General features: G+C 43.1%; 1 protein-coding gene across 3 annotated transcripts in view; it reads left to right on the top strand.

The window, feature by feature from the left end:
• Positions 1–21935, top strand: part of LOC109873442 (glutamate receptor 4) — a 188034-nt gene that overhangs the window by 94268 nt on the left and 71831 nt on the right. For all 3 annotated transcript variants that reach the window (XM_020465091.2, XM_031808440.1, XM_031808441.1), the window contains exon 3: positions 842–1081. In XM_020465091.2, the coding sequence (XP_020320680.2) occupies positions 842–1081 (240 nt within the window). The remainder of the gene's footprint in view (positions 1–841; positions 1082–21935) is intronic.

Here is a 21935-nt window from a genome sequence, read left to right as displayed (position 1 = left end):
TCTCTCTCCCCTATCTCTCTCTCTCCCTTTCTCTCTCGCCCTCTCGCCCTCCCTCTCCCCCTATCTCTCTCTTTCTCGCCCTCCCTCCCTCTCCCCTATCTCTCTCTTTCTCTCTCGCACTCTCTCTCTCTCCCCATATCTCTCTTTCTCTCTCACCCTCCCTCCCTCTCAACCCTATCTCTCTCTTTCTCTCTCGCCCTCCCTCCCTCTCCCCCTATCTCTCTCTTTCTCTCTCGCCCTCCCTCCCTCTCCCCCTATCTCTCTCTCTCTCTTTCTCTCTCACCCTCCCTCCCTCTCCCCCTATCTCACTCTCGCACTCTCTCTCCCCCTATCTCTCTCTCTCCCTTTCTCTCTCGCCCTCTCGCCCTCCCTCTCCCCCTATCTCTCTCTTTCTCGCCCTCCCTCCCTCTCCCCCTATCTCTCTCTTTCTCTCTCGCACTCTCTCTCTCTCCCCATATCTCTCTTTCTCTCTCACCCTCCCTCCCTCTCCCCTATCTCTCTCTCTCCCCCTATCTCTCTCTCTTTCTCTCTCGCCCTCCCTCCCTCTCCCCCTATCTCTCTCTCTCTCTCTTTCTCTCTCGCTCTCCCCCTATCTCTCTCTCTCTCTTCCCCCTATCTCTCTCTCTCTCTCTCTCGCACTCTCTCTCTCTCCCCCTCTCTCGCCCTCCTCTCTCTCCCCCCATCTCTTTCTCTCTCGCCCTCCCTCCCTCTCCCCTATTTCTCTGTCTCTTTCTCTCTCGCCCTCCCTCCCTCTCCCCCTATCTCTCTTTCTTGTCCTCCCTCCCCCTATCTCTCTCTATCGCACTCTCTCTCTTCCCCCTTCACTCCATCTTCCTCACAGTCTGCTCGCAGTACTCGCGGGGCGTCTTCGCCATCTTCGGCCTGTATGACAAGCGTTCTGTGCACACACTGACGTCGTTCTGCGGGGCGCTGCACATCTCCCTCATCACGCCCAGCTTCCCCACCGAGGGAGAGAGCCAGTTCACGCTGCAGCTCCGGCCCTCCATCCGTGGGGCGCTGCTCTCGCTGCTCGACCACTACGACTGGAACAAGTTTGTCTTCCTCTATGACACCGACCGGGGTAAGTTCTCAAATTAGTGTGTGATGATGTGTAACTTTTAGAACGTATGAGAATCCTCACTGTGTATGACTGTCATATTACTGAGTCTACTTTTAACCCTAAAAGCACCAACAAAATAACCCAACAGGGGTTATTTTGGACCCCAAATTGATAATGATTGCAAAGAGACACTGTCTGTCAAGCAGTAAAACGTACGTTTCATCCATAGCAACTTGTCATGAAAATGTTTCTGTTATTCATTCCAAGTGTTGTGTTTCTGTGATACTCAGATAAATTGGAGATTGAGCTAATATGACATACTGGTATGAGCTAAGATGAAACTGATATGTGCATTAGAGGCTCTAACTTTGGAACGCTATGGGCTATCAACTCGGTTCCAATTTCATCTGAAAGATAAGACTCTCAGCTATAGAGACATTGACTTGAATCTAAATATATATTTACAGTTTTTAGTTATTTTGGAGTGATAGTGGCTGCTTTGCTGCCTAGGGGCCAAATCTGGGGTGGCTCCATATCTATGCATTTTCTGGGTACATACAGTGAGATCCAGAAGTATTTTAGTAGTGAAACATTTTTTGTTGTTTTGGCTCTGTACTCCAGAACTTCTCCAGAACTTTAAAATAATACAATTACTAAAGTGCATATTGTCAGCTTTAATTTTAGGGTATTTTAATCCATATCAGATGAACCATTTATAAATGACCTTTTTGTACATAATCCCCCCCATTTTAGGGAACCAAAGGAATTTGGACAAATTAACTTATATGTGTATTAAAGTAGTCAAAAGTTTAGTATTTGGTTCCATATTCCTAGCATGCAATGACTGCATCTAGCTTGTGACTACAAACTTGTTGGACTTACTAGCAGAAACAGTGCGAACAGTGGAAACAGTGGCAGTAGAAACCAAACCAAGATAGACTAGAAGTGCTAAAGACAGTCTATATCATACAATGATCATGTATTTACAATCTGCATGTCGTCATTAATAATGGATGCATATTGTAATGTGTATCTATGGCTCTGTGACTCAGGACACTACAGCAACTACAATCCTTAGAAATAGAATGTCTAGAATGGGCAATTACGGGTAATTCAATTTATATGGCCTGGTCCATATTGTCCATATAAATAGAATTACCTGTAATTGTCAGTTCTTGTCATTCTATTTCTATGGTCCAGACCCTGCTGTCACGCCCTGACCTTAGTTATCTTTGTTTTCTTTATTATTTTGATTAGGTCGGGGTGTGACGAGGGTGGAATGTGTGTTTTCGTCTTGTCTAGGGTTTTTTGTATATCTGTGGGGTTTTGGTATTGTCTAGGTATATGTAGGTCTATGGTGGCCTGAATTGGTTCCCAATCAGAGACAGCTGTTTATCGTTGTCTCTGATTGGGGATCCCATTTAGGTTGCCATTTCCCATTTTGTTTTTGTGGGTTATTGTCTGTGTAGTTGCATGTCAGCACTCGTTGTTATATAGCGGCACTTTTGTTTAGTGTTTTTCCCTTCATTAAAAGAAGCATGTATGCTTATCACGCTGCGCCTTGGTCTCATCAATATGACACCTGCATTGCCTACTCCGATCCACCTCCCATACCCCTGCTCTGTGATAACCCGGTGGAAGTGTGAATGGATGCTGTACGAAAATAATGTGTCTTGGGCATGTCTTTGGGGCCAAAGAGGGCTACAGACCAAATCTACCAATCAATCGATAGTCAAGTGTAGTGATGCATCCTTTTGTTCGTAATGAAACTAAGGATAGGTTGCCTCCCAAATGGCACCCTATCCCCTATTTAGTGAACTACTTTTGATCAGCGCCCTGTGGGATGCCTATAGGTCCTGGTCAAATGTAGTGTACTATAAAGCCATTTGGGATGTAACCTTTTCTTAGTTTCTCTCGCTCTCTTTTTCTCTCTCTCTCTCTTTTGCTCTCTCTTGCTCTCTCTCTCTCTTTTGCTCTCTCTCTTGCTCTTTCTCTCTCTTTTGCTCTCTCTCTCTCTTGCTCTCTCTCTCTCGCTCTCTTTCTCTCGCTGTCTTTCTCTCTCTCTCTTGCTCTCTCTTGCTCTCTTTTGCTCTCGCTCTCTCTTGCTCTCTCTCTCTTGCTCTCTCTCGCTCTCTCTTGCTCGCTCTTGCGCTCTCTCTTGCTCGCTCTTGCTCTCTCTTGCTCGCTCTTGCTCTCTCTCTCTTTTTCTCTCTCGCGCTCTCTTTTTCTCTCTTGCTCTCTCTCTCTCTCTCTTGCTCTCTCTCTCTTGCTCTCTCTCTCTCTTGCTCTCTCTCTCTCTTGCTCTCTCTCTCCTGCTCTCTCTCTCTTGCTCTCTCTCTCCTGCTCTCTCTCTCTTGCTCTCTCTCTCCTGCTCTCTCTTGCTCGCTCTCGCTCTCTCTCTCTTGCTCTCTCTTGCCCTCGCTCTCTCTCTCTTGCTCTCTCTTGCCCTCTCTCTCACTCTCTTGCTCTCTCTTGCTCTCTTTTGCTCTCGCTCTCTCTCTCTCTCTCTCTCTTGCTCTTGCTCTCTCTTGCTCTCGCTCTCTCTCTCTCTCTCTCTCTCTCTCTCTCGCTCTCCCTCTCTCTCTCTCTCTCTCTCTCTCTCTCTCTCTCTCTCTCTCTCTCTCTCTCTCTCTCTCTCTATTGCTCTCTCTCTATTGCTCTCTCTCTGTCTCTCTCTCTCTCTCGGTGTCTCTCCTTCTCTTACAGCTATCGATAACAGCTCACCCTGTTCTCAGATGTCTGTTTCAACCCAGAGGGGATGGAGCTAAACTAAACTAATTTCAGTTGAACATCTTCAATTCACACAGTCCATACATACTCCCAAGCATATGTACAGTTGAAGTAGGAAGTTGACATTCACCTTAGCCAAAAACATTTAAACACAATTTATTTTTATTTTTTCACATTTCCTCACATTTAATCACATTTAACTTCATTTAATCAAGTTTACATGCACTCAATTAGTATTGGGGAGCATTGCCTTTAAATTGCATTGCCTTTAAATTGTTTAAGTTGGGTAAAACAACCTTGGAAGTATGCTTGAGGTCATTGTCCATTTGGAAGGCCCATTTGCGACTAAGCTTTAACTTCCTGACTGATGTCTTGAGATGTTGCTTTAATATATCCACGTAATTGACCTGCCTCATGATGCCATCTATTTTGTGAAGTGCACCAGTGCCTCCTGCAGCAAAGCACCCCCACAACATGATGCTGCCACCCCTGTGCTTCATGGTTGGGATGGTGTTTTTCGGCTTGCAAGCCTCCCCCTTTTTCCTCCAAACATAATGATGGTCATTATGGCCAAACAGTTATATTTTTGTTGTATGATCTTTGTCCCCATGTGCAGTTGCAAACTGTAGTCTGGCTTTTTTATGGTGGTTTTGGAGCAGTGGCTTCTTCCTTGCTGAGTGGCCTTTCAGGTTATGTCGATATAGATACTTTTGTACCTGTTTCCTCCACCATCTTCACAAGGTCCTTTTGCTGTTGTTCAGGGATTGATTTGCACTTTTCGCACAAAAGTACATTCATCGCTAGGAGACCGAATGCTCTCCTTCCTGAGCGGTATGAGAGCTGCATTGTCCCATGGTGTTTATACTTGCATACTATTGTATGTACCGATGAACCGGGTACCTTCAGGCTTTTGGAAAATATCTCCCAAGGATGAATCAGACTTGTGGAGGTCTACAATTTTTTTCTGAGGTCTTGGCTTACTTCTTTTGATTTTCCCATGATGTCAAGCAAAGAGGCACTGAGTTTGAAGGTAGGCCTTGCAATACATCCACAGGTACACCTTCAATTGACTCAAATTATGTCAATTAGCCTATCAGAAGCTTCTAAAGCCATGACATCATTTTCTGGAATTTTCCAAGCTGTTTAAAGGCACAGTCAACTTAGTGTATGTAGGGGCGGAGCTAGCATGTTGGAGTGAACGGCTGTGCGTGAGAGGCTCCTGCAACTTTTTAGCAAAATAATCTAATTTAACCTACGTTGTGGCACTTTTTACAACAAACGTTTCTTTCTAATACAAGATTGTAACTTTTTATATGAAAATGCCGAGTAATAAGCGACCAAAGGACAATAAATCCACAGCGGAGGCCTACTCCCCACTAAACAACGAGACAGACATGGCGGGAGGCACATGCAACAACGTGACACTTACAGAACTTACCCGGGCTTTGGGGGAGCTACGTGTTGCTATAGCTGAGGATCTTAAGGCCACTATTGCTGAGCATCATTCGAACGGTCGCTTCGCATGGCCAGAGTATTGTGGACCTTGAGAAAGCTTCTGAATTCAACGCTGGTAGGATCGACGAGTTAGAGAAGCTATGCACGTCATTGCAGGATACTGTGCAGAGGCTTTCAGTGAAAGTGGTGGACCTGGAGGGCCGATCCAGACGTAATAACCTTCGCGTTGTGGGTCTGGCAGAGGGGGTAGAGGCGGGCTCTCGCCCCACCGACTTCTTCGCCAAGCTATTGAAGGATGCAATGGGATCGGATGTTTTGGATTCGGATCCCCAGCTGGACCGCGCACATCGCTCCCTTGTCCCAGTGCCTGGACCGGGCCAACGTCCTCGCCCAGTAATCATCTGTTGTCACAGTTTCAAGACCAAGGATCTTATCCTGCGTGAAGCTCGAATGAGGGGCAACCTGTCACATAAAGGGCATCCATTCCGTGTCTATGAGGATTATGCGCCCGATGTGGCAAAGCATCGCGCCGACTACAGAGATGTCATGACCAAACTCTACAAACTCCATCTTCGCCCAGCCTTACTCTTCCCTGCAAGACTAAGAATTACCCCGCCTTCCGGTGAGAAGATTTGGCTCTCCTCGGTTTTGGACGCAGAGAAGTTTATCCGGGGATATACACCAATCCCCCGTACAGGTTAGAGTGCCTTGTTATTGCGTGTTAGGGTCTGCTCATGGACTCGAATCCATACTATACCATACTGGGTGAAAACGTATTAATTAAACGGGCTCAACAAGGGCTACTGAACATGTAAGACGCTGAGCAGACCAATGGAGGGCGGTCAGAGCTCTCATTTAACGTTAAATTCACTTTCATCCCGGCTGTGCTCAGCGATGCATATTTTTTACTTCCAGGTTTGATCACTGACACCTTCGGACGGATATACTTATACTCCCCCACTTTTGTTTTGTTTCGTTATTTATTTTACAATCCTTACATTATTCTTACTACCATACCATTTATTTATTGCTTGCAGGGGACTGGGGGTGATGGTTGGGAGGGGGCAGACACCTGGTTAGCAGGTTGATGTTTTGTGCGGTTCTGCCTTTGTCTGGCCGTGAGCCTCTCTCCCGACTAGAGTCCCACCAGCCCTCTGTAGTGCTTATGTCTGTGTAGGTGTGCGTACATATAATTACTATTACTAGAGTCCCACCAGCCCTCTGTAGTGCTTATGTCTGTGTAGGTGTGCGTACATATAATTACTATTACTAGAGTCCCACCAGCCCTCTGTAGTGCTTATGTCTGTGTAGGTGTGCGTACATATAATTACTATTACTAGAGTCCCACCAGCCCTCTGTAGTGCTTATGTCTGTGTAGGTGTGCGTACATATAATTACTATTACTAGAGTCCCACCAGCCCTCTGTAGTGCTTATGTCTGTGTAGGTGTGCGTACATATAATTACTATTACTAGAGTCCCACCAGCCCTCTGTAGTGCTTATGGCTGTGTAGGTGTGCGTACATATAATTACTATTTGTACTTTATTACTATTTTCTCTTAGCATTTTAGTATTAGGTATGTGTATATTTTAAATCAGTGTAGATTGTTATTCTGGGGTATGAATGTTTGTATGTGTAGGTGTGCATATGGATGTATATACATATTCTTAAAATATATATTTTTATATATGATTTCTTTTTGTGGGTATGTACACGTGTATGTATGTATGTATGTATGTATATATAGGTATGTGTATGTATATGTGTGTATGTGTATATATAGGTATGTGTATGTATGTGTGTATGTATGTGTGTGTATGTATACATGTGTGTGTATATATGTGTGTATGTATAGGTATGTATGTATGTATGTATGTATGTATGTATGTATGTATGTATGTATGTATGTATGTATGTATGTATGTATGTATGTATGTATGTATGTATGTATGTATGTATGTATGTATGTATGTATGTATGTATGTATGTATGTATGTGTGTATGTATGTGTGTATGTATGTGTGTGTATGTATACATGTGTGTGTGTATATATATATGTATGTATGTATGTATGTATGTATGTATATGTATGTGTGTATGTGTGTGCGTATGTGTGTATATGTATATATTTTATTTTTATTAAACATGTTTTTTTATGGGGGGAACGTTTAATTGAACAAATCCTTGTTCCGATCTCCTGACCCACAGTATGTAAAGGTACGGCTGACTATGTCGGTTGCGGATGGTTTATTTTTTGACCGGCAGTGCTTAGCAATATAATCTTGAGGCTATATCTTGCTTATCTCTGGGATTGACCCAGGATGACGCTTAAATGCGCAATATGTTTAAGTTGCAACTTATTCGGTTTAGGTTTATTAGATGCTAACTGAACACTTAACTCGCGGGAGCCTCCTCAGTTCATATGTTAGTAGAAGTTCCAGGATAGTGAGAGGTGAACGTATAGTTGGGATTTTATTTTTGTTTTACCTCTTGTTCGAGGTCGCACCGTGCTTCTTTGGCATCGGCCAGACAATGTGTTTATTATTTTTATTTTTCCTTTTTTTTCTCTCCTGTTTGTACATGCCTGTTAAATGTGGGTTGATGGGGGGGGTAAGTGTTGGGGAAATTAGGGGAACAGGGTGGGAAGTAAAGGTGCTTGCAGGGGGGGAGGGGTGGGTTGGATACTGCTCGGGTGTGGGTGCTACATATGCTGATCGTGATGGTTTGGTGCGCTTTCTTACCTTTTTATCAAGCTACATGGTATGCAGGCCACCATAGGAACTACAAACGAGAGGGTGGGGCTTACATTCACTTCCTGGAATGTCAAGGGTTTAAACGAACCAATTAAGAGGGGCAAGGTCCTAGCCCACTTGAAAGCACTCTCGTCTGATATTATATTTTTGCAAGAAACCCATCTGAAGAATAACTCTCATAGCAGACTTAAGTGTAGGTGGGTGGGGCAAGTGTATCACTCTAACTTCTCTGCCAAGACGAGAGGCACAGCGATTCTGGTACGGAAAGGAATTCCCTTTCTACATAAAACCACTATTGCGGATAAAGAGGGTCGGTATGTGATCGCAATAGGAGAAATCCACTCTACCTCAGTAACTCTACTAAATATCTATGGGCCAAACATTGACAACCCCTCTTTTTTCAAAAGAGTCCTTGCCCTGATTCCAGATATCTCTCATACTAACCTGGTCATTGGAGGGGACCTTAACTGTGTGCTAGACCAATATTTGGATAGATCCTCTACCCGGCGAACCCCTACCTCCTATTCAAGCGAATTCTTGAATACCTACATAACAAATTCGAACTTATTTGATATATGGAGGATCGCTAACCCTACGGGTAGGGAATACTCCTTTTACTCTCATGTTCACAAGGTTTACACTCGAATTGACTACTTTTTGTTGGATGCTAGACTACTCCCCTATACCTGTAATGTGAGGTATCATGATATTATAATCTCGGACCACAGTCCACTCACCTTCTCCCTGAGATTGGGTGACATTGTACCAAACGAGAGGGTCTGGAGGTTGAATCCTCAGCTCCTCACAGAACCAACATTCTGTGAGTATCTTAAAGACCAAATTACATTTTTCTTTGATACCAACGACAACACAGAGACCTCCCCAGCATTATTGTGGGAAACACTGAAGGCTTATCTGAGAGGCTGTATCATCTCCTTTCAGGCTGCCAGGAGTAGGCAAAACAGAGGAAAACTGGAAGAACTGGAGGGACAAATTCACTTACTGGATAGGGAGAATGCTAGCCACCCATCTATGGAGAAACATAAACAAATTACCTCTTTAAAATTTGAATATAATCAGATTCTCTCAGCTAAAATTGCTAAATCTTTTCTCTATGCCAAGCAAAAATATTTTGAGTTTGGTGACAAACCACACAAATTACTCGCCAGACAACTTCGAAAAAATGTGAGTGACCGAATTATTCACAGGGTTAAATCTGCATCTGGGGAATTACTCTCTTCCCCCAAAGACATCAATGACAGATTCCGGCAGTTTTATGAGACTCTATATACATCTAAAGCGGATCCTAACCCCTTAATTATGAAAACATTTTTGGAGGACTGTAATCTTCCTGCCCTGAACCAGGAAGATTCTAACTTCCTGAATAAGGAAATATCCCTTGATGAAATTCGAGAAACAATTAAATCTCTAAAGAGTGGCAAGACCCCGGGCCCAGACGGATACCCTGGTGAATTCTATAAAACATTCAGCAACATGCTCTCTCCCTACCTGCACAAAATGTTGGTTCAGGCCAATGAGGATGGAGCTCTCCCATCTACTTTGGACGAAGCGTTCATTACAGTTATACATAAGGCCAATGAGGATGGAGCTCTCCCTTCTACTTTGGACGAAGCGTTCATTACAGTTATACATAAGAAGGGTAAAGATCCAGAAGAGGTAGGGTCATACAGACCAATATCTCTCCTTAATACAGACCAAAAGATTTTAGCAAAAACTCTGGCTAACAGGCTTAGCACTTTAATTGGCAAATTGGTCCATTCGGATCAGACCGGCTTTATCCCTAACAGAAACTCATTCTTCAATCTCAGGCGCCTCTTCAATATTATGTATTCTCAGAGGTTACCCAACGTGGACCTTGCCGTCATATCTCTTGACGCTGAAAAGGCCTTTGACCAAGTTGAGTGGCCCTATCTATTCAAGGTCCTACAGAAATTTAATATTGGCGATAGGTTCATAAATTGGATCCAGCTTTTATATAGGAACCCCTGTGCCAGAATACTCACTAACCAATCATTGTCGCCCCGATTTAACCTCAACAGGGGGACGAGGCAGGGTTGTGCGCTGTCGCCTATGCTCTTCGCCCTAATTATCGAACCGCTCGCTCAGACGATCAGATCTCATGCAGCAATACATGGCTATAATACTAAAGACACTCTAAATAAGATCTCCCTATACGCTGATGACATCCTCCTCTATGTAACACAACCCCAGGCTAGTATCCCAGCTATTCTTGATGTGATCAATTTGTTTGGCACCTTCTCGGGATACAGAATGAATTGGAACAAGAGTGAATTAATGCCCATACGGTCGCAAAATACCTCCTGGCTAGAACATCTCCCATTTAAGTTATCTTCAGAAAAATTTACCTACCTAGGAATTGTAGTTACCAAACAATACTCCTTACTATTTAGAGAGAATTTCCCCTCTCTGATACAAAAACTCAAAGCAAACATACTATTTTGGAGAACTCTCCCAATTTCTTTGCTCGGAAGAATTAATGCCATTAAAATGGTCTTCCTCCCACAACTGCTCTACCTATATCAGAACATCCCAGTATTCATACCTAAATCCTTTCATAAACAACTGGACTCAATTATCAATCCTTTCATCTGGGATTATAAAACACACAGGATAGGTAAAAAACACCTCTGTAAATCCAAGATGGAAGGAGGACTGTCTCTCCCAAATTTTATATTTTATTACTGGGCCGCTAACCTCCGCGTTGTTACGTTTCTGTTGGATGACGTACTTCCGGCATCCAGCTGGCTTGGTATGGAACGTGAGGAGTGTCACCCCTTCTCTATTGGCGCTGTGATTTTGTCGCCTGTCAATCTGGAGATGTCACTTTATTGTAACAATCCTATTATACATAGCACAGTCCGAATCTGGAAGCAAATCAAAGTCCACTTTGAGCTTAGACCAATGTCATTCATGCTCCCTGTCGCCAGGAATCCCTCCTTTGCCCCTTCTAACCTTGATAACACCTTTGAGCGATGGGGAGAGTTGGGGATAAGTACCATAGGGGATTTATACATAGAAGGGACCTTTGCTTCCTTTGAGTTGCTGAGGGAAACTTATAATCTTCCCAGAAGTAATTTTTTCAGATACCTACAAATTAGAGACTACGTTAGAAAACACCTCCCAACATTTGAGAATGCTAAACCTTCCATGTTTGACGGATGCATAAAAATATGACCCACCTCAGATAAACTGATATCGCGTCTATATGATGCTTTTCAATCTGTTAGCACACCTTCTACTGATGCCATCAAGGCAAAATGGGAGGAAGAACTAGGGACTGACATCTCGGTGGCAGACTGGGAAGAGAGCTTGGAGTATATCTACACATGCTCCATTAATTCCAGACATCGTCTCATACAATTCAAGATATTACACAGATTACACTATTCCAAAACTAAACTGCATAGGATATTTCCTGACACATCCCCTACATGTGATAAATGTCAGGCTACGCAGGGTACACTACTCCACTGCTTTGCCCTATGCTCTAGCTTGCATGGTTATTGGTGTGGAATTTTTGGGATCCTCTCTGAAGTTTTGGAGACTTCAATAGATCCAGATCCGCTTCTGATAATCCTGGGAGTATCTGAGTCCCTAAACGGATTAACCAACCCCCAAAAACAACTAATCTCGTACGGTCTCATCTCGGCAAAAAAACTAATCTTGTTGTTTTGGAAAAGGAGGGAAGCGCCCTCTACCAAATTATGGCTTAGTGAATTGGCAAACACTTAGAAAGAATTAGATATATTCTGAACAATAAATTATCAACATTCGATCAAATCTGGCAGCCTTTCCTCCCCTACTTGGACGAGTCGGCGCTGAGAATTTGTACTTTTTAACGCACTCTCAATTGTAATATTTGAATCTACCTTTGGTCAGCATGTGCTGGCCCTGCCACCCGAGCAGTTGGGGGGGGGGGGGGGGGGGGGGGGAATAAGCGGGGGGGGGGATAGGGGGGACATCTTCCCTCTTTCTCTCTACGTGTCCTTGTTTTGTATGTCGTGTTCTGTATTATTTGTTTTGCACCCAGAACTCTGGGTCTTGTTGTTCCTGTATGTTCTTTTGTTTAGATAAGAATTGTATACCTGTCTTGTATACCTATACATCATTCTTGTGTGTGTTCAATAAAAAAATATTTGAAACGAAAAAAAAAGAAAAAAAAACTTTGTGTAAGTAAACTTCTGACCCACTGGAATTGTGATACAGTGAATTATAAGTGAAATAATCTGTCTGTAAACAATTGTTGGAAAAATTACTTGTGTCATGCACAAAGTAGATGACTTGCCAAAACTATAGTTTGTTAACAAGAAATTTGTGGAGAAGTTAAAAAACTAGTTTTAATGACTCCAACCTAAGTGTATGTGAACTTCTGACTTCAACTGTACCTTAGTGTAGCAGTGATGAGATCTGGGCCCATACGCGTCTCAGAGTAGGAGTGCTGATCTTGGATCAGTTTAGCATTTTAGATCTTAGTAACATGGAACATGGATCTCATCCTAGATCAGCACTACTAATCGTTCATGAATATGGGCCCTGAATCTGTGACAATAGTCATGTTGAGGACATGCCAACTGTGTTAAAGCCATAATCCTGAATTCATTATTCGGCCAACCGGTAGCCCCGCCACTTGGTTTGCTATAAAGCTTAACGATTGTGGCTGGACATTTTTGCCACTCTCAAATTAATATGGAAGCTATAGATGCAAGGGCTGACTCTCCATGAGATCGACACAATGAGAAACTATACATTCAAACCGTGCTTTCAGGTTTCAGATATTGGTTCGTTTGAATTATAAAAAGCAGCCAGAGCACTGCAAAACTACTCAAAACCAACTCCAAGCACATCACCAAATAGGCAGGCATAAACAAACAATGGCCTGGTTTTTCCCATTAGTTGATCGGGGCCCAAGTGTCCGACAGTTAGAGTGCTGATGTAGGCTCAGGTCACCCTTGTCCGTATAATTTTGTTCATTATGATCTTAAACGGCAAAACAGCAACACTACTGTGAAACGTTAAATAAGGGTTTGCAGCACAAGAGCATCTGTATGTATTCGGCATGGTGTGGAGCTGTCCTTGGTGCTGATAAATACTACAGCTTGCTCAATGGCCCTGCTTAACGGACAGCCCTTATTTGGGGGTAATGCTACAGCAGTAGCTATAGCAGCCTGCTCAGTGGTGGTTTTGAAGATTGGGGATACTGTTGTAACTACTGCTATAGTGGGGGTGGTGAATGGACAGTGCCTATTGGGGATGCTGTTATAACTACTCCTACAGTGGGGGAGCTGAAGGGACAGCTTCTATTGATGATGTTGTGACAGCATAACCTACAGCAGCCTGCTCAGTTGTGATGCTGAACGGACAGCTCCTGTTGGGGTCACTGCTGTAACTACTGCTACTGCTGCTATTGCTGTTTCAGCTGTTACTGTCACCACGCCAGCTGCCAATCTCTACTCAAGGCCTAAACATGGGTTGTGGTAACACAGTGAGAAAAGGTTGCTGCTTCACCACATGTATCAATGTCTGTTTTGACACTGCAGCTGTCGAGGTGTTACCAGCCTGCATAGAGCACTGACATATCCTGCACCCCCGCGGAATTGAGTTGCCCCGTCCACCATCTCTGGACAGCCTAATGTCTTTCCTTATGCAGCTCGTTCTCTCTATTTTCTGCATCACTTCTCATCCCTGCAGACAAAGCTGGTTAAAATGACATGATTACCACCAGCTTACAACCCAAACTAACATCATTACAACCAGCTTACAACCAAAACTGACGTCATTGCAACCAGCTTACAACCCAAACTAACATCATTACAACCAGCTTACAACCAAAACTGACGTCATTACAACCAGCTTACAACCCAAACTAACATCATTACAACCAGCTTACAACCAGAACTGCCAGTTGGGATAATAATAACAACTGTTAATAACTTTCATAACCATGACCCGGTTAGGCCTACAACATCTTGCTCTAGACTTCTCCAGTACCAGCAGTACTCTTCTCTGCAACCTGCTCCAATCTGTTCCTTTCCTAATTGCTTTAACTGCAGATCAGTGGAGAAATACATTTTTGGACCACTCAGCGTGGAAAGTAGTGAATCTCTCCATAAGCATTTTTCAATTTAAAAAAAGTGTCTACTCCGTCTCCTTCTCGTTGCATTGGAGTGGAAAAGCGCCCTGTAAGTGGAATATCATAGCCATGAGCTCAGCTGTTATCTTCGACATGCCTTGCATTTATTCATTCACTATCTGCCAATCTTTCTTTTTCACTCTCTATCTCCCATTGAGGCACCTCAAGTGCACGTTTTGGGATTTGCCCTAGCATTACACAGCGGATTCAAATAAACAAAGCTTGATGATGAGTTGGTTCTTTGAATCAGCTGTATCGTGTTAGGACTAAAACCAAAACGTGCACCCAGGGGGGGCCACAGGACCCGGTTTGAGAAACCCTGCTCTAGAGTAATGCTGAGTTCCAAATGGCACCATATTCCCTACATAGTGCACTACTTTTGACCAGGACCCCACCATGTAGGGAATAGGGTGCCATTTGGGACGCAGAATAGCTGCACAGTATCTGTATTCAAGTGCTGTATCTGTATTCTAGAGTAGCTGTAAACAGTCTCATGGATAAAATGCATTGTAGGAAATAGGAAGAATGGCACATTTCCAATGAAAACATAATGGAATACTGGAGAAAACATGATTGTGGGGGTGTGGAAGAGACTGAGAGACTGTGTCATTGAAGCAGACCTTATGATATGTGGGCGGTTAAAGCTAGAGCTTTAAACTGTGTTCTAGTGAATGTGTGTCAGGACGCAGGCAGACAGCACTTTGTCTGTGTGCGTGTGTGTTTGCCACTTTTTACACACACAGTATTGACTGGAGTATCAGCCCACGCATGAACGAGCTCAGTCAATGAGCAGGGCAGTCTGAGACGGTCTTGCATGGAGCACACCAGAGATATAATTGTGTGTGTGTGTGTGTGTGTGTGTGTGTGTGTGTGTGTGTGTGTGTGTGTGTGTGTGTGTGTGTGTGTGTGTGTGTGTGTGTGTGTGTGTGTGTGTGTGTGTGTGTGTGTGTGTGCGCGCCCACCAAGGAAGATGTGGCGTGTCCGACCGGGAAGATTTAAATCTAGCGGCCATTTGAGAAATTTAACGGACCTACAGTTGAAGTCGGAAGTTTCCATACACCTTAGTCAAATACATTTAAACTCGGTTTTTCGCAATTCCTGACATTTAATCCTAATAAACATTCCCTGTCTTCGGTCAGTTAGGATCACCACTTTATTTTAAGAATGTGAAATGTCAGAGTAATAGTAGAGAGAATTATTTATTTCAGCTTTTCTTTCTTTCATAACATTCCCAGTGGGTCAGAGGTTTACATACACTCAATTAGTATTTGGTAGCATTGCCTTTAAATTGTTTAACTTGGGTAAAATGTTTCAGGTAGCCTTCCACAAGCTTCCCACAATAAGTTGGGGGACTTTTTGCCCATTCCTCCTGACAGAGCTGGTGTAACTGAGTCAGGTTTGCCTCCTTGCTCACACAAGCTTTTTCAGTTCTTCTGACAAATGTTCTATAAGATTGAGGTCAGGGCTTTGTGATGGCCACTCCAATACCTGGACTTTGTTGTCCTTAAGCCATTTTGCCACAACTTTGGAGGAATGCTTGAGGCCATTGTCCATTTGGAAGACTCATTTGCCACCAAACTTTAACTTCCTGACTGAGATGGTGCTCCAATATATCCACATAATTTTCCTGCCTCATGATGCCATCTATTTTGTGAAGTGCACAAGTCCCTCCTGCAGCAAAGTACCCCCACAACATGATACTGTCACCCCCTTGCTTCATGGATGTGTTATAGACAAGTATGGCCATACCATCTATTGGCTGATTTGGCGATCTGGAGTGCAGGTAATTGTTGAAATGTGATAGTGTGTTATCCACTATCTCTAGTGACGAGAATTATATAGCTATGATGCGTTTTACACACTGATAGAACTTAGGCTTTTAACAAACTGACAGCAGTTTCATAATATTTTTTTCTGGGGGTGGGTGATCCCTATCTGTTTTCAAAATGAATCCTGCCTCTAGCTCATATTGCAAAGTGGTGTGTGAAGCTTTGGGAGCCTGCCTACCGTTGCCTATGCACTTGAATGGGAGGCGTGCTTCAATTACCAGTTGAGAAATAAAAAGTGTAGTTATTTTTTATTGTGTCCATCAAAACGTTTTAACATGCCATTGCATTTAGAACTGTTGAGATTATAAAAGCCCATGTTTCACTGCAGCAGCAACTAGCTGAGTAGCTACAACAGCAGACTGATATTCAGCTCAAAATAGGGTCTGTATGTTGTGCGCGGCTGATAAATAAGATACATGACGACTAACTAAAAAACACAATCGGCAGTTTAATTCCACAAAATGTAGCAAAATAACCTATTGACCAATAAACATTACGGTCAATGTAGTTCCATCAATTCATATTTCCATCAATGAATAAAACACATTATTTTGCAGTGGGATTGTTTTTCCTCCCAGTCAATTTGGTCTAAAACAATTGTATTTATCGGCTTCAAAAAAATATATATATATATTGAAACCCTGTGCGCATGAGTAGGTACAGAGCCTGTACAACTGACTAGGTATTTATTTATTTTAAAAATTAGCTAGGCAAGTCAGTCAAGAACAAATTCTTAATGTCGGCCTAGTGGGTTGATAGGGAGTTAGGGCCTTTACTGCCTTGAGTTACAGCTGTGAGTCTTTCTTGGTAAATTTGTAAGCGCTAGATTACCAATTTCAGGTCTTGCCATAGATTTTCAAGCATTTTTAAGTCAAAACTGTAACTTGGCCACGCAGGAACATTTACTTGTTTCTTGGTAAGCGACTCTCTCTCTCTCACTCACTCACTCACTCACTCACTCACTCACTCACTCACTCACTCACTCACTCACTCACTCACTCACTCACTCACTCTCTCTGTGTCTCTGTGTGCGTCTCTCTCTCTCTCCCACTCACACACATACACATATACACACTCTCTCTCTCACACACACACACACTGTATCTCTCTCTCTCTCACTTTCTGTCTGTCTCTTTTCTCTCTCTCTTGTTCTCACTTCTCACACACACAGACTCAGACAGACACGGTCTCTTTCTCTCTCTCTCTCTTTCTCTCTCTTTCATACACACATACATACTCTCTCTCTCGCTTTCTGTCTGTCTCTTTTCTCTCTCTCTTGTTCTCACTTCTCACACACACAGACTCAGACAGACACGGTCTCTTTCTCTTTCTCTCTCTGTCTCTCTCTTTCATACACACATACATACTCTCTCTCTCTGTGTCGCTCTCTCTTTCAATTCCAATATCAATTTATGGGCTTTATTGGCATGGGCAACATCCAATGACATTGCCAAAGTATGTGAAATAGATCATAAACAAAAGTCAAATTAACAATAAAAAATTAACAGTAAACATTACACTCACAAAAGTTTCAAAAGAATAAAGACATATCCAATGTCATATTGTACTTCAACTATGCAAATAGTTGAAGTACAAAAGGGAAAACAAATAAACATAAATATAGGTTTTATTTACAATGGTGTTTGTTCTTCACTGGTTGCCCTTTTCTTGTGGCAACAGGCCACAAATCATGCTGCTGTGATGGCACACTGTGGTATTTCACCCAATAGATATGGCACTTTATCAAAATTGGATTTGTTTTTGTTACGGCTTTCTTCCGTCGAAGGAGAGTCGGACCAAAATGCAGCGTGGTTAGTTCGATACATGTTTAATGAAAGATGAAAACGAACAATACAAAAACAACAAACGGAAATGTGAAAACCTATACAGCCTGTCTGGTGAAATACAAACACACTGAGACAGGAACAATCACCCACAAAACACACAGTGAAACCCAGGCTACCTAAATATGGTTCCCAATCAGAGACAACGAGAATCACCTGACTCTGATTGAGAACTTCAGGCAGCCATAGACTATGCTAGACACCCCTACTCAGCCACAATCCCAATACCACTAAAACCCCAATACAAAAACACAACACAAAATAAACCCATGTCACACCCTGGCCTGACCAAATAAATATATAAACACAAAATACTAAGACCAGGGCGTGACAGTTTTCAAATTCTTTATGGGTCTGTGTAATCTGAGGGAATTATGTGTCTCTAATATGGTCATACATTTGGCAGGAGGTTAGGAAGTGCATCTCAGTTTCCACCTCATTTTGTGGGCAGTGTGCACATAGCCTGTCTTCTCTTGAGAGCCAGGTCTGCCTACTGTGGCCTTTCTCAATAGCAAGGCTATGCTCACTGAGTCTGTACATAGTCAAAGCTTTCCTTAAGTTTGGGTCAGTCACAGTGGCCAGGTATTCTGCCACTCTGTATTCTCTGTTTAGGGCCAAATAGTATTCTAGTTTGATCTGTTATTTTGTTAATTCTTTCCAATGTGTCAAGTACTTATTTTTAGTTTTCTCATGATTTGGTTGGGTCTAATTGTGTTGCTGTCCTAGCGCTCTGTAGGGTCTGTTTGTGTTTGTGAACAGAGCCCCAGGACCAGCTTGCTTAAAGGACTCTTCACCAGGTTCATCTCTCTGTAGGCGATGGCTTTGTTATGGAAGGTTTGGGAATCGCTTCCTTTTAGGTGATTGTAGAATTTTTGTAGGCTCTTTTCTGGATTTTGATCATTAGCGGATATTGCCCTAATTCTGCTCTACATGCGTTATATGGTGTTTTACGTTGTACACAGAGGATGTGTTTGCAGAATTCTCAATTTGGTGTTTGTCCCATTTTGTGAATTCTTGGTTGGTGAGCAGATCCCAGACCTCACAACCATAAAGGGCAATGGGTTCTATAACTTATTCAAGTATTTTATGCCAGATCCCTATTGGTATGTCGAATTTTATGTTCCTTTTGATGACATAGAAGGCCCTTCTTGCCTTGTCTCTGGAAGTTACATGTGGTGCTAATGTTTAGGCCGAGGTGTGTATATTTTTTGTGTGCTCTAGGGCAACGGTGTCTAGATGGAATTTGTATTTGTGGTCCTGGCAACTGGACCTTTTTTGGAACACTGTTATTTTTGTCTTACTGAGATTTACTGTCAGGGCCCAGGTCTGAACGAATCTGTGCAGAAGATCTTGGTGCTGCTGTAGGCCCTCCTTGGTTGGGGACAGAAGCACCAGATCATCAGAAAACAGTAGACATTTGACTTCAGATTCTAGTAGGGTGAGGCTGCGTGCTGCAGGCTGTTCTAGTGCCCTCGCCAATTTGTTGATATATATGTTGAAGAGGGTGGGGCTTAAGTTGCATCCCTGTCTCACTCCACATCCCTGTGGAAAGAAATGTGTTTGTTTTTGCCAATTTTAACCGCACACTTGTTGTTTGTGTACATGGATTTTATAACAACACTTTCTATCCATTTGTATAGCAGACCCTCATGCCAAATAGAAATCAACAAAGCATGAGAAGACTTTGCCTTTTTTATTAAATTAGGGTGTGCAGAGTGAATACGTGGTCTGCCGTACGGTAATTTGGTAAATACGCAATTTGACATTTGCTCAGTACATTGTTTTCACTGAGGAAATGTACAAGTCTGCTGTTAATGATAATGCTTTCTCTCTCTCTCTCTCTCTCTCTCTCTCTCTCTCTCTCTCTCTCTCTCTCTCTCTCTCTCTCTCTCTCTCTCTCTCTCTCTCTCTCTCTCTCTCTCTCTCTCACACACACACACAGACTCTCTATCTGTCTCTGCTCAGCAAATAGCGGGGTCTCCAGGTCATGATGAGTGACTCAGTTTAAAAGTTTAGGTCTCTCAGGAGGAATATCACACGCTCTCTCTCTCCACTGGACTCTATTCACCCCCTCTCCATCACTCTCCTTCTCTCACTCGTTTACTGCAGTAGACAAGAGCTCATTGAATGACATGCATTCCATATAATCACTGCCTCCTATGTGCAATGGGGGGGTGGGGGGGGACTGTACTCTGTGCTGTTCTGTAGTGCAGACAGGCAGGCAGCTATTGCTCTGACACTGATGCTGATTGTGGCTGGCTGCTGCTCCACACACAGCTCCAGGATACAGATTTATCAGCTGGTAATCAGTGACGGGTAGGCGGAAAGAAAGGCAAACCGGCCGTAGCACTCATCTCTGGTTGGTGGGGCTTGTGGGGCTGGTATAGGTGGATTGCCTGTGATTGCGAATAGAACATGATAGGATTTTGTTACGTTACATAGAAAGGAATTACTTTTGCTGCTCTGGGCTGTTTGGTGTCTGCCGTAGGTCGCACCACGTTTGTGGGGGAAGGGCTTGTGTGTGTGTGTTCATTCATGCATGTGTATGTGTGTGTGTTTTTGTGCATCATCTATACTGTATGCGCCATAATGGCTGCACTTAGGTCAGTTGTTCACAGGGCTCATAATGGGCTTTGCTTTATTCTCCAGTGTGTAATTACAGTGATGTCACTGACATGAGGAGAGAAGCTGCACCTGGCTCTGACTGAAACACTGTAATCACAGCCATATGGATAGATGGGCTACTAGCCAACTAGTCATTAGATCTGTCTATATACTATAGGACCACAGCCAGGTTGCTTATAGACTATAGGACATATACAAAGCACAAAACTAGTATCGTTGCAGAATTGTCGTCTTGTGCTTGTTATCACCAGGTTCATACTTATAATGCACCAAATGGAGAAAACGGACTGAAACCAGGATGGACTACCTACAATGGGCCTGACCAATAACGAATGTTCATTGTTGTTTTCCGTTGCAAGAGGTTTTAAATGTTTTTTATGTGCCCTAATGAACTTGCCTGATGACTAATCCTGAATTTAATTCCTCTGCTCTATTGATCACTCCATATATTCATTGTGGAAAGAGACGCTAGTGAGCATAACCTTTTGGCAGAGTGATGTGGATGGGTGGTCAGGTTACTAATGAACACAAGCCAGGGGTAGAATTTTAAAAAGTCACTATTGGAAACTCTTTAAAATGTCCAAGGATTTCAGCATACAATATATCTCAAATCAAATCACATTTTGTTGGTCACATACACGTGTTTAGCAGGTGTTATTGGGGGTGTAGTGAAATGCTTGTTTCCAGCTTCGACAGTGCGGTAATATCTAACAAGTAATATTTAACAATTTCACAACATATACCCAATACACACAAATCTAAGTATCAAATCAAATTGTATTTGTCACATGCGCCGAATACAACAGGTGTAGACCTTACAGTGAAATGCTTACTTACAGGCCCTTAACCAACAAAACAGTTTTAAGAAGATGCCTAAAATATACATGGGGTACCGGTACAGAGTCAATGTGCGGGGGGCACCGGTGTCGAGGTAATTGAGGTAATATGTTACATGTAGGTAGAGTTATTAAAGTGACGATGCATAGATAATAACAGAGTAGCAGCAGCGATCCAGAGAGGGGGAGGGGGGCAATGCAAATAGTCTGGGTAGCCAGGCAAAGACTAAGATACAGTATAATAGAATAGAATACAGTATATACATATGAGACGAGTAATGGAAAATATGTAAACGTTATTAAAGTGACTAGTGTTCCATGTATTAAAGTGTCCAGTGATTTCAAGTCTATGTTTATAGGCAGCAGCCTCTCATGTGCTAGTGATGGTTATTTAACAGTCTGATGGCCTTGAGATAGAAGCTGTTTTTCCAGTTTCTCTGCCCCAGCTTTGATGCACCTGTACTGACCTAGCCTTCTGAATGATAGCGGGGTGAACAGGCTGTGACATCAGGTGCTGTAGGTGTCCTGGAGGGCAGGTAGTTTGCCCCCAGAGATGCGTTGGGCACACCACACCACCTGGAGAGCCATGCGGTTGCTGGCGCTGCAGTTGCCATACCAGGCGGTGATACAG

Source organism: Oncorhynchus kisutch, linkage group LG28 (assembly GCF_002021735.2).
Source record: "Oncorhynchus kisutch isolate 150728-3 linkage group LG28, Okis_V2, whole genome shotgun sequence".
Taxonomy (NCBI): domain Eukaryota; kingdom Metazoa; phylum Chordata; class Actinopteri; order Salmoniformes; family Salmonidae; genus Oncorhynchus; species Oncorhynchus kisutch.
The sequence above is the reverse complement of the archived record's forward strand: the minus strand, read 5'-3'. Positions and strand labels throughout refer to the sequence as shown.